The sequence below is a fragment of the Taeniopygia guttata genome, chromosome 3 (assembly GCF_048771995.1).
Source record: "Taeniopygia guttata chromosome 3, bTaeGut7.mat, whole genome shotgun sequence".
Taxonomy (NCBI): domain Eukaryota; kingdom Metazoa; phylum Chordata; class Aves; order Passeriformes; family Estrildidae; genus Taeniopygia; species Taeniopygia guttata.
In genome coordinates this window covers 35,229,127-35,241,771 of record NC_133027.1, presented here as the reverse complement: position 1 = coordinate 35,241,771, position 12,645 = coordinate 35,229,127, and the positions used below count along the sequence as shown (strand labels likewise).

The 12,645-nt window shown below is 42.0% G+C and overlaps 1 protein-coding gene across 3 annotated transcripts; it reads right to left on the bottom strand.

The window, feature by feature from the left end:
- Positions 1–5,086: 5,086 nt before the first annotated feature.
- TPBG (trophoblast glycoprotein) lies at positions 5,087–10,171 on the bottom strand. 3 transcript variants are annotated; one of them, XM_030267506.4, is made up of 2 exons: positions 9,891–10,171; positions 5,087–9,193 (listed from the first exon to the last, which is right to left on the bottom strand). In XM_030267506.4, the coding sequence occupies exons 1-2, from the start codon at positions 9,929–9,931 to the stop codon at positions 7,918–7,920; spliced, it is 1,317 nt and encodes a 438-aa protein (XP_030123366.4). In that variant the 5' UTR covers positions 9,932–10,171; the 3' UTR covers positions 5,087–7,917. The 3 variants fall into 3 exon arrangements, with proteins under 3 accessions (XP_030123366.4, XP_030123367.4, XP_072782706.1); XM_030267507.4 differs by lacking the exon at positions 9,891–10,171 and adding an exon at positions 9,592–9,749; XM_072926605.1 differs by lacking the exon at positions 9,891–10,171 and adding an exon at positions 9,376–9,554.
- Between the last annotated feature and the right edge of the window lie 2,474 nt (positions 10,172–12,645).

Sequence of the window (12,645 nt, the reverse complement as noted above, 5' to 3'; positions counted from 1 at the left end):
ATGCCAGCTAGTTTTTCCTATGTTAAAAATTACAAGTACTAGAATATATTTCTTTATACGCTTGAAAATAAAGGGACTTCACATATGATTAATAATACAAACAAATTACCACAAACTGCTGAATGCATGACCTAAACTCATCTGGGTCCTATTCGAGCAGATCAGTGTGTGTGTGGAGCTGTAGGGAGGAGAAATCGGAGCAGAGGTACCACAAGCTATTGTATCAGAAACCTCACGGGCTCGTTAAACAGCATCACATCAGTATAACAAATTCAGCATCCCAGCCCTTTCTGCACATGTAGCGTTTCTGACAAATGAAGAATATGTTAGCAGAACTATTTTCAGTGACATTTTACTATCCTGTCAGAAAAGTTCAAGCACTGTTTCTGCAAGTTTTTTTCAAGACTATCATCTCAGAATAACATCTCCTTGTTCGTTACTGGAATTGTAATCAGAGAGTTCCTCTGGGCTACCACAGAACTTTTTAGTATGCTGAAAAGCTAAACATAAAGAGACAAACAGCAAAAGGGAAAACCTGAATAAAAGACTGGCAGCAAATACAACCCTAATAATAATCTGCATAATTATTGAGTATTTGATTTTATGCATTACTTGTTTCAAATTCAAAGGAATTCTACCTTTGCTTACCAATGTGAAGTAATCAAGTTTGGTCAAAAGGTGAAGGATAAAAGTAATCTGGATTAGGGATGATTGAATAAACTAGAGAAGAGGAAAGAGATTCTGGTAGGTGGTGTTACAGAGATCTCAATTTGAGAAATTACAGAGAGCCAAGACTGGGGAATTTCAAGAATTCTTACAAGTATTTATATTTTCTCTCAAGTGTATACCAGACACACACCTTTTCACATTGAAAATTGTTTTTTTCTGCATTTTGTTCAATACCTTAAAAAGAAAAAAAGTGTAATTTTCCAAATGGTGTTCAAGAATGTTTGAAAATTAAGCCCCTTTAAGCTACTTTGAGAGCAGAACCCCAGACTTTGCAAAATCTTGACCACTCAGCATCAGTTTTTGTTAACTTGCTGCTAATGGTCACACTAGTTGTGCAGCAATATGAATCATGCCTTATGTGCTTCTCAGAGGCATAGACACTCCCTTTAGGCATTTAGGTCCCCATTCCAATCTGTGAAAAAAAAAAAAAAAAAATCCTATGCTAGCCAACAGAATGTTGGAGAGGAGAGATGGTGTGCCTTGGATTCTACTCCTCTTCTGTCCCCTCTAGTTTTGCATTATATAAATATATTTACACATGTATGTGTGTGTATGCAAAATGCTTCTGTGTACACATAAAATAAAAATTCTTGTCTCCTGATGTTCAAGAGATCTTAGTCCCTTCCAGGCTAACTAAAGCACCCACCTCTGCAAAGATGGAACTAGAAAATCAGTGGGGTAAAACCCCTGACTGAAATATATTTAAATGTGTAACTATCTGTAGGATTCAGTTATTGCTTGTTCATGAGCTATTAATGAGAATTAATGAAGACACCTACCTGAAGAATAAAACTCTTAATGCAATAGTTTCTTCTTTTTCTTTTTCCATCTTCAGAAGCAGCTTAAATTACTCAAATGCTCTAATGTAGTGTCACTTCGCGATTGCGTACAGCATTCTGGCAGTAAATGTTATTTTTTCTTATTTTGCTATTTCACTACCAGTACTTGATGAAATATACAGTGAATTATGTTGAAATGTCTATTTGACTTTTGATAATGTCCATTTGACAAAGGAGTCAAATCTACACATGTTGTATAAATTTATTGCATACATGCCCATGACATCACACAAAGCTACCTTGGGCTATGGCACAGAAGGGAAATTCTACTGGAACAATGGAATACCTGAAGCAGACTGCAGCCAGATACTAAGACAGTTCAGTTCTGTGACAAAACTTAGGACAGATCAATCTACCATGTGTAAAGCCAAATATCCTTCTCTGTTAGCTGTTCTAAGAATGAGAAAAAAACAGTAATGGCAAACAAGTTAGACACAAAACTAAGTTATCAGCTATGTTCCTGGGACAATCCCAAAAAATTGTTCCTACCTAACAAAATTTTGGACATCTGTATTAGCTATTTATGAGAAGATAAACTGCCATTCTTCCCTTTGATTTCCATGAGGTTGGAATATAAAAGAATTTCATTAAAAGAAGTTGCAGGAATGAGTTTGTCAACTGAATGCTTTTTTGTACCCCTCTGGTTTTCACCTGTTTTCTCTGTTTCAGCAGCATTTTTACTTAATAGTTCCATCAGTAATAACAGTGCCTTTATATTTCACTATGTAAATATGTATTTGGAGACTTTAAAACACAGTCTGACCTGGTAATGAAAAAGATGAAAATACATTACTGTTAAATTTAGAATTGGCACCTAGCTTGAAAATTAATACCACTTATATTATAACCAAAAAAGCTACCAAATTAGGTCTGAAATAACAAGAACAACTGAAACACAATCTCTTATATTTACTGGCCAAATTTCTTTCTAAGTAAATAAATCAGGCCAGCTATAAACCTTGCTTTTTACTATTCTACCATGCAAATTCATAGCCCAACCATCAATTTGGGCTAAAAGGAATACAACTACACTTTCAGTAAAGACCTCAGTATCTGTAAGGATTTATAGTAATAAAATAAACAGAATTAAAATATAACATTTATAAGCAATCTAGTAAATATTTTATTGGGGTTTTCCTCAAGAATATTTTTTAATTAGGAAACCAAACTTCAATCAGAAAAAGTTACAGCTGTTTCTTGCACATCTAAAATTTCTGTAACAGTGAAACATTCTAGAACACAAGATTTTTAGCATTTTCATCACCGTATGTACTGAAATATTGCTAATTTATTCAGATGCTTTCATGCATAATTACTAGAAACACAAATCTGTTATTCTGTTAGTCTATCATCAGATAGGAAAAGCTATCTAGTGAATACTTTGAAATATGTAACTAATTGCAAATATTAAATTATTAACTATACCACAGATATGCTGTCTAAAGTACTGGTTTAATTTCCTTAATAGTTTGCTTTTTCTATTTAGGCTAACATTGGGAATGCAAAGACTGATTTCAAGCTTTGCCTACGCAACAGATGACTTCTGGCACAGCAAGGTTTTCCAAGGATGTGACAACACATAAATTGTAACACAGTTGAGAAAGTGAAAGTCCTTTTTAAGGACATAGTTACACTGCAAACCTGTATTCTTCCTTCTGAAGGCTCGGTAGGGCTTTTTTCAACGTGGGAGAGAAGGGCTGTTAGGTTTATTGTGTCGGTATAAAGCATCACTTTTCTGCTACTGCTGTATTGACTTGGGAAGGTAACAGACTACACTTCTGTATCACCAAAGGACCCTCAGCTCCCACGTGGTTTGTCTCTTTTCTGAGTGAAGTATCTGATAAATGCTGCACTCTCCAAATGTTCTGCTTTCTATCTCCCCTGTTTTTTTTTTTTATTGGGTTTTTATTGTTTGATTACAAGCCAAGGTCTTTTCCCCTTGTAAGCAGCACATTTGCAAAAAAAGAAAGGATTATTAAGTTATAAGCCTGATCTGGTCATTATTAAATCAGCAGGCACTGCATTAAATTCAATCTTCTATTATATTCCACAAAAAAACTCACAGTGGAAACACCTGCCCTGCAAATATTGCAAGATGGGATGCCACTTGTTAACAAAATGTTTCTATTTATAGCAACAGGAAGAAATTAGAGCTGAACCTATAAAAATGAACAGAACATAATGGACAGATTCAATCAGGAATTGTTCCTGCCATAGCATTGTGACTTCCAGTGCTGACCCATTATGAAGACGGGTTTCTTTTACAAGCCTCTGTTTCCTTTACAAGTTTCTTCCTTCCACTTTCTCTCATAGAACATAAATGTCATTTAGAAGCTTGAAACCAAAACATTTTTCTTACCAAATGCTATTTTCCTTCATCATATGCTGAGAATGAATGGTTCTTCTTGAACATTCAGCTGCTAAAGAGAAAGAAAAAGTGTGTATCAAATTTTCATTCTGTCCACTTTGACAAAGGCTCTTTTCCACATTAAGGCTTAAAGAGAAATAAAGATGCTAAACCTCAAAATATTGGTGCAGTCAGACTGATTTCTCTACCTGTGCAGATTCATGATACACTTTTTAATGGATTTTTTGAGAAAATGAGGCAAAAAGGAAATTATGCAGATGCAGAAAGACGAGTATACCACAGGGAAAATGCTTGAAGAATAATGAGAGTTGGGAACCTAGTGCAGTCATATTTTGAATAATTTGCCATGCCTGTTTTCAGTGACATCTCAGTCAACAACAGAATGTGGGTCTGAACAGACTGCTCCGCTTGCTGCCATGTCACTGGGGACTGTCACCAGTGCTTAAAAAGTAAATTACCCACAATGAAAAGATTTAAAGCAGTTGTTGCAAAACTTCAAACCATTTTCTGGATGTCAGAATTACTGGTAATATTATGCCTTGGCAAAATAAAAATTATCTAGTAAAATAAAAATGATCTAATTTAAAGCTACCTTGGTTAATGGAGGATTTGGGGAATTTTTTTACCTGGCAACATCACTTATCCAAAGTGTTTTAATAAAATACATTAAAACCTTGTCAATTCCTTGTGCTATTTTTCTAACAAATTTATAAGATTATTACAACTAAAACTACCTTTCACAAAGCAGCTAAACCTTGGAAAAATGATCCTTTCTGCTTCTTAGCTGTGCAGCCTTTCATGAAGATTTACCCACTACTTTAGTCTGGATGTTTTTCGGTGACAACTATGTCACACAGAACTTAGAGGATTTATGTACACAAAACACATTTTAGAGGCACTTAGAACTACGTGTGTTTTACCAAAGAATGAATGAACAAGCTGCTTTGGAAATAGCCAGTTGGAAGTAGTCAATTGGAATCTCAGGTATCAAAGCAGAGTAGGATTATAATATGTGCTTCAGAAGAACGTTGAAATGATTTTTTTAAAAGTGTTTAGTTTTTTAACCATATTCTGTAGTAGTGTGGGAGCTACTTTTATGTGTCTTCTGAGTACCACTGTTAATTATTTTGTAAAAGAAAAGTAAAACAAATTTCAAGAACTGTTTATGGAAGAGAATTTAAGATCAAATAATGCATTGTACAAAACACCAAAGCATTCACTGTTGGTCAGACACTGTAGGGGAACATCATCCAACACAACACTGACACATGCTAAATGTTACAGCCTAATAAATACACAAAGTAAGCAAATGACAAAAAATATTTTAAAGTAGTGGTCACGAGATCTCTAATAATTTTCTATTACATTGACTAAGATACAAAAATAATAGTAATAATAATCTTTAGAATAATATGTGTAGTAACAGTAACAACAGTTACACTTGCCCACTATATGAATACTTGCTCCATTGGTGAGAGACTGAAATTAAAGTCGTTGCCTGTCCTTACACAGCTCTACAAATGCACGGCTGATAAATTAACACATCACGGATAATTGCTTTTACTGTAGTTACTTTAAAGTATCTGTTAACAAAACTCAGGAAATTGCCCAAGAAATGGCTTGATTTGCACATATTTTATCTATTATATTACAGGAGCATCCTAAGCAAGGATGATGCTCTACTCCTCTTGGCACTGTACAGGTAAGTGTAAATTGATAATCTCCAGAATAACGGATACAACAAAGCACACTGCGTAGCTACTGTAAATTCCAGCTTCTTACATAACCTATCTGATGTATACCAAGTATGAAGGGTTTGCATAGTGGCAACAGTAATAGTTCTTGACACAGGGGTTTTCACACTATGCTTAAGTGTGGAGTGTGGGCAGTTAATATTCGGATGAGCAGCCTGCTTTATAAGAATCCACAAATTTAATTCATATGCCATTGACCAGATATTGCTCGTACATTTGAATTACAGCAGGAGAAATATGCTATCACTTATTTCACATTAATTGCAAATATATTGATTTACAAAACAATAGTTGTACTGAATATTCATTCTTTTTTTACTTTTAAGGGTAAATGCCCATAAGTACATTAAAAAAAATCACTGCTGTTAAACAAATCCAATTTAAAGCAATAGAAAACGAATCAAAAGCAAGTTGTGCTACTTGCTTTGTCTGAAGTCGCAAGATGAAAAACACTTTTGAACAATACTGATGCCCAAAATAGATTATATTTCTTCCTATACTTTAAACACTATTTTATATTTGAGCTCTTACCATATGTATACATCTATGAGAAAACTGTCACTTTTGAGAGCAAAAAGAATTAGCCAGCATTTTGTAAAATTTGAGAGATGCTCAAGAGCTTCAAGTAACAGTGACCATGGAAAAAGCTCCACAGATGAATTGATATATATCAAGTCACATCACACTTTTACAGCTGGTGTATTTTTTTCTCATTAAGAAACCATAAATATATTAGAAAAAGTGCAATAATTATTGGCAGCCACAGCAAGGTTCTTGCTAACCTTTCTATATGTGGTCAGAGTTGCATCTTAAATTAGGCATTCTGAAGGGTTCTTTTGCATGCTCTATCTATTTACAAGAAAATGCATTCCCAAGCAAGTAGCAAGCAACTGAAGTTATCATACTGAAGTGCACCTGTTAAATGCATTAAGGTAAATGTAAAGTTCCATCAAGTTACTGGATGTAGATCACTACAGAACTTCACAGGTACCAAGACCTTAAATAGGAAACAGCAATCTAATAAATGCTGTAGTGATGCACAAGCTTAGAGCTTCCTGATCGCACGATTGAGCTGCATTTAATTTAGTTCAGGACACATAAGTATGGTTTTTTATAATAAGCCATTCCATTCAAGTAAAATTTTCTTTAACTTACGTACTCCACAATTTAATTTGATTGTTTTTTTTTTTTTTTAATTTGGTAGAGAAGACCTTATGAAAATTCTATTAGTTTGTACCTTCCCAGGAAAGTAGACCCTAGCATCTGTCTTGACATTATGCAGGTGCTTTCAGAGAGCAGTCTGAGGGGTTTGTGCCAAGTGAAACTGCTCCTGTCGCTTAATCTCAGTGTAATTAAGCTCGGTGTAATTCTCCTAGCACGTATCACAAAATTGTCTAACATTTATGGCTCTAAGCTACACATTCGTATAAACTTTTATTCATATTTCTACTGCAGGGCTATTACTTCAGAGACTATTCACATTCTTAGATGTCCATACTTTTCTCATTGAACAGCAAACACGACAGTTCTTGTAAGACTGTTTATTGAATTTAACAGTTCAGACTGAGTTTAGATGGAGTTTAGATGCAGTTTGTATAAAAAATTCTGTCAAGTCACGTAAACTGCAATCAAAAATAACTAAAAAATAGTAAGAGACTTACTGAGATCATATATGTCCTAACATGTAAAACTATACTGTATTTGTGCATGCTTGCTATTTGATTTCCTTCTGAAGAGCTGTTAAAACGAGTTTTTTTGGTTTTTAAAATCTCAAGATAGTCTATGAAATGTAATCATCGCATCTCAATTCAGATATACAAGATCAAAACTGGCACAGAGGAACATAACATTTTTTTTCCCAAAAAGTTGAGGCAGCTTTTGTTGGATGGCGTCTGCATCAGTAAACGTTTATAAACTCTGGTGGCTTTGGATCATCATAAAGAATCCTTTTTCCTTTTGACACCTTGAAAAAAAAATTCCCACAAGTGCAGACAGGTAAGGAGGAAAAAAAGTAGCAGCTTGTTTCCTACACACAGCTGAACGCCATGCTCAGCAGCCCAATGTCTCAAAACAAAAATTAACTTGACATCACAGGGAAGCATATCCCCCTCAAGTTACAAGCATGTCTGAGACTTTTCAGGGGAGATGGAAGCAAGCACAAGGGTAAAGCATAGGTCTACTTTTCATGCATAGGTACTTTGCACTGCCCTGCATCCAGGGCATTTTGTCAGACATCCGAGTTGGAGCTGAGGTTTGTTAACCTGGGGTCTGCATTGATCTCATATCTGTAGTGGTAGCCCTCCATGTGATCCCTACAGGCATCTCTGATGTTGTGCATCCACTTTTTGATTCCTTTTCGGTTCAAGTACAAAACTAGGAGGAATATGGCCCCAATGAGAGCCAAAACTATCCCCAGGAAGACGTATGAAGTCTGTAGCTGGGAAGGCAGGTCTACGGGCACAGAGCAGTTCAGGTCCGAGCCATTGATCTTCAGCAGGGCTTTGCCCAGCATCTTCTCGGGGGAGGCACAGGTAAGGGCTTCTTTGCCCTCCACCTGGTCGCTCTCTTTAAGCCAGGTCACCAGGTCCTCGATGGCACAGTCACAGACCCAGGTGTTGTGGCGCAGGACGATGTGCCGGAGCGCGGGCAGGCTGCGGAACTGGGCCAGGGTGTTGTTCCACAGCACACCCAGGGAGTTGTCGCTGAGGTTGAGGCTCTGCAGCTGGCCCAGTCCCTGAAAAGAGACATTTCGCAGGCCCACCAGGGAGTTGTTGCTGAGGTCGAGCTGCCGCAGGGCCGGCAGGGCAGTGAACATGCCGGCGGGCAGCAGCAGCAGCTCGTTGTCGGCCAGCTCCAGGCGGCTGAGGTTGCGCAGGGCCCCGGACTGCAGCAGGGCGGCCAGGCTGAGCAGGACGCTGTGGTTGCGCAGGGCCCCGCGCAGGGCCAGCTCCTCCAGCGGGCTGCCGCCCTCCCCGAAGGCCTGCGGGCTGAAGGAGGCCAGCGCGTTGCCGCTGAGGTCCAGCTGCCGCAGGGCGGGCAGGGCGAGGGAGCCGGCCTCCACGGTCCGCAGGTGGTTGCCGCTGAGGTTGAGGGAAGCGAGGTCGGGCAGGCGCTGGGCGGGGAAGGCGCCGGCCGGCAGGTCAGTCAGGGGGTTGCCGGTGATGAAGAGGCTGCGCACGTAGGGCGGCAGGTCGGGGGGCACCGCCGTCAGGTTCCTGTTCACGCACTTCACCGTCCTGGCCGGCTCCGAGCACTCGCAGAGGGCCGGGCAGCCGCCGGGCTGCGCCGAGCCGCAGCGCAGCAGGACGGGCAGCAGCAGCCCCAGGCAGAGCGCGCCGCGCCCCGGCATCGCTCCCGGCCCGGCCCCGCACGCAACTTTTCCCTCCGGGCGCCTCCGGCTGCGGACGGCGCGGCGAGGCGGGGGCCGGCTCCGGGCAGCCCTTTCTTCGGGGGCAGGCGTTTCCCCTCGGGGGCTGGCTCCGCTCCGCTTCCCGCAGCGAGACCTGCGGCAAGGAAGGAAAGGGAGACGGCAGCAGCGGCGGGGCGGCACGGCTCCTCTTGCCCGCGCCCACCCGCCCTCCCTCGACCCGCGTCTCGTCCCCGACCCCCGATACGCGGCTCTCCCGGGTGGCCCCGGCCCCGCGGCAGAGCGGGAGAACACGCTGAGGAACAAGTTTTCGCCTACTTCCAGCTCACGCGGCCACCTTCCCACCCGCCCGTCGACTCCACGGGCGTAGCACGGAGAGGAAGAGGAGGGTCTGATCCGCCACCGCCCACCGTGTCCCGCGGCTTCCCACCTGCCCCGGGGCTCTTCCCCTCCGCTCTGCGCCGCGGCCGCTACAAACTCCCGCCCCCAAAACCCGCAGCGGAGCCCAGCCCGGTCCCGGACCCCGTCCCTCACCTCCCACCCCTCGTACAGAACAAACTCCGCCGCAGTTCGCCGCCGACTGCCCCCAGCCCTGCCGCCAACTCCGCGCCCACCCTCGCCGCGCCTGGCCCTGCCTCCGCTGGCAGGAGAAACCAAGCGCCGCCCGGCCAGGGGGAGCCGCCGCCCGCGCCCCGCCCGGCTCCCGCCCGCCGCCCCCGCGCTCCAGCTCGGCCGCCGCGGCTCGGCTGCCTCGCCCGGGAGCCCGCGGGAGGGTCTGCTCGGCGTCCCGGCCCCCTCGTCCCCCGGCCCAGGTGGTGCTGCCGGAGACTCACCTTGCCGCCGAGCGGGGCTGCGCCATGTGGAGCCGCGCCATGCCGGGCTCCAGCTCGGCTCCCCGGGCGCGGAGCGGGTCCCGCCCGGCTCTCGAAGGGAGAGCCCCGCGCTCCGCTCCCCGCCTCGCAGCGCCGTACTTGTGCCTGCCCCGCCGCGGCTGCTGGGCGCCGCTCCCCGCGGTTTCCACGATGGGCGCGCTCAGACCAGCGGCAGGATGGGGAATCCCGGCGAGTTTCGAGCGCGGGGGTGCCGTGCCGGCTGCTGGCGGCCGCTGCCCCCACCCGCCTACCCAGGGATCGTGTTTCGGGAGAGGAGGGAACTACAGCAGCCACAAAATACACCGAGTGAGCTCCAAAGCTAGAGAAAAGAAAAAAAAAAAAAAAAAAAAAAAATCCCAAACCAAATTAACACCAAAACTACACTTAAAACCACCGGGAACTTTAGAGGTCCTAAAATATATAATAATAGTGATTTTTAAGAAAATAAATGGACCTGCAAATCCACAGCTCAAGACTGAGATTTAAACTTTATTATGGTGAGGAAAAGCCTGTTAAGTACCTGTCTGCGTGTAAAACGTTTACCAGCTTCGGTCGCTGCGATTGTCCCAGAACCGTCCTGGCAGGGCTGAACAACCCGGGTGTAACAAAGTCTGGTTTGCAACCGAGTAACTCCCTTACCTTACCCTACAGAGGGTGTATTTGAGGAACTCGTGAATGGCGTGAGTTGCCGTGCGGGCTCTATTTGGCCACTGGTCCCTAGAAAGTGATTTAGATCATTAAATAACACCTAATTGACACAAAAGATCCACCAGCATATACAAATTAACAGTTTCAGCAACGTGAAAAGAAAGTTTTGGGGCTATGACTCTTTTGGGCTTTCCTTATCCTTCTGTTCACTGCCTACGCAAGATTTCCTTCTCCTCGTATGTCAGAGTTACATTCTGCTCTCCTGATAAACTATGTTCCTTTTTTTTTTTTGGTAGAGTCAGCAGGAATCTCAGAGCTGCCAAAAGCCATAAGGGAAATGAAGAGATGAATCCAGTATGAAGTATTGATAAAATCAGCCCCAGAATCTGGAGAATAGTGATTTAAAACACCAGTTTCTGTAGGATTGTTCTCCTCTCTCTAGCCTGACAGTGGGTGTTACAGTGCAGCAAAGTCTGGGGCTGGGGTGACAGGCAAGGGCTGTCCAGCTGAAAAAGCAACACGCTCTTGACATGAAGATTATGGAGAAAAAAAATATGCAGTGGCTGAAGTAATAGTGATACAAATGAGATCTTGGACTCACAAGCAGTTCCAGAACTTTGGGAAGTTATTGCTTTGATGTTGGGTGAGAAAAACAGTGGCACTACATTGCAGGAATTTTAGCTGGTTGAGATGTTGTTGACATGCCTCTTAGTATAGTGCTCAGGAAAAATAGATAAGTAAAGATATCCTGCAATTTGTTCTCCTAATCTATGAAAATTCTTTGAAAAAGTTAAATACCCCTGCCCCCAAACTGTCCAACTAGACAACAGTAAAATTCAGTGACCAATAAATAGTTTCCATAAGGAGATGGCCTTTAAAAATAGGTAACTGAATATATTATCAAAAATAAATCATACAAAAAAGCCTAAATCAGCATAACCATAACCACCTTTTATAAAATATTTAGATACAATGTCATTTTGAATTAAATAATAAAATTAAGAGCAATTACACTGATCTGCTCATTGTCCTGACCAGTTTTCCTAGCAGTTTGGGCTCTTCCTGACTGTCTAGATGGGACTGTGCCTCTTGTCCTTCACAGCAGGTTAGCTCTTTGGGCAGGGGACATAGTTTCTTTCCATCTCAGTGAAGTGCTCACTGACAGGTGCTTGAATGTACTGCAGTAATGCAAATAATAGATAACAAGTATTTTCCTATTCTTTCCTATTATTCCAGCAGTAAATTGTACCTGCTAAACCTGCTTAAGCTTGCAAGAGGAAGAAAAACACTTGTAATCTGATTTTTTTTCTTCTTGTTTAAATAAAACAACTTTTCTTAGAGGCATACTCTGAAAAAAAAAAAAAAACAACGGTATTTTCTGATGATTTCATCTATACTAAGTGGGTTTCCTGGATGTGTTTGTAATATATACTAGGAAAATGAAAAAACCTCAACTGCATGTGTTTTCAGGTCAGTTTTGGCTATTATGATTGATTGATTTATGAATTTGCATTGCACAGCCCATAGAATCTCATCTCATAGTTTTTGCATAAAGGATATGCAAAACTTCTGCCTGGGTTGAAGAACAGGATTAAAAAATATATTGTCATGGCTAAAGGATGCAATCTGGAAGTTAATTCACCATTAGGAAACTGTTCCTGTGGCTGGTATTTCCAGGGGTTGACTGAGAAGCTCATGTTAAAGAGCGTGAGGGTTGAGACAATGCTTGAGTCTGCTGCTCCAGGCTGAGGCCGGATGACATGCTGGTCATTGGAATAACGAAGGAAACATCTGAAGCTTGCTTCATGTGACAGTGATGAGATCTGCTTGCTTTTGAAACTCAGTACTCCAGTAATTCACCTTCCACAATATGAAAACCTACCTAAGGGGCTGCAGAGAGTCATGGGGACAATCTCTGGTAACTGCATTATTTGACCATTTTGGTCTCGCTATTCCCCTTTTAAGGCTCTCATCTTAGAAAGGAATAAAGTATAATTTGTAGATGCTTCTGTCCCTAGGAAAATCTGAAAGATTATTTTAGATATTGAAATTTAAGGCTGTTAATTAA

Coding starts and splice junctions, on each gene's coding strand:
- TPBG (XM_030267506.4), bottom strand. CDS start 9,931: ATGGCGCGGCTCCACATGGCGCAGCCCCGCTCGGCGGCAAG. Junction 9,194..9,890: donor CAGCCCCGCTCGGCGGCAAG/GTGAGTCTCCGG, acceptor TCCTTGCCGCAG/GTCTCGCTGCGGGAAGCGGA.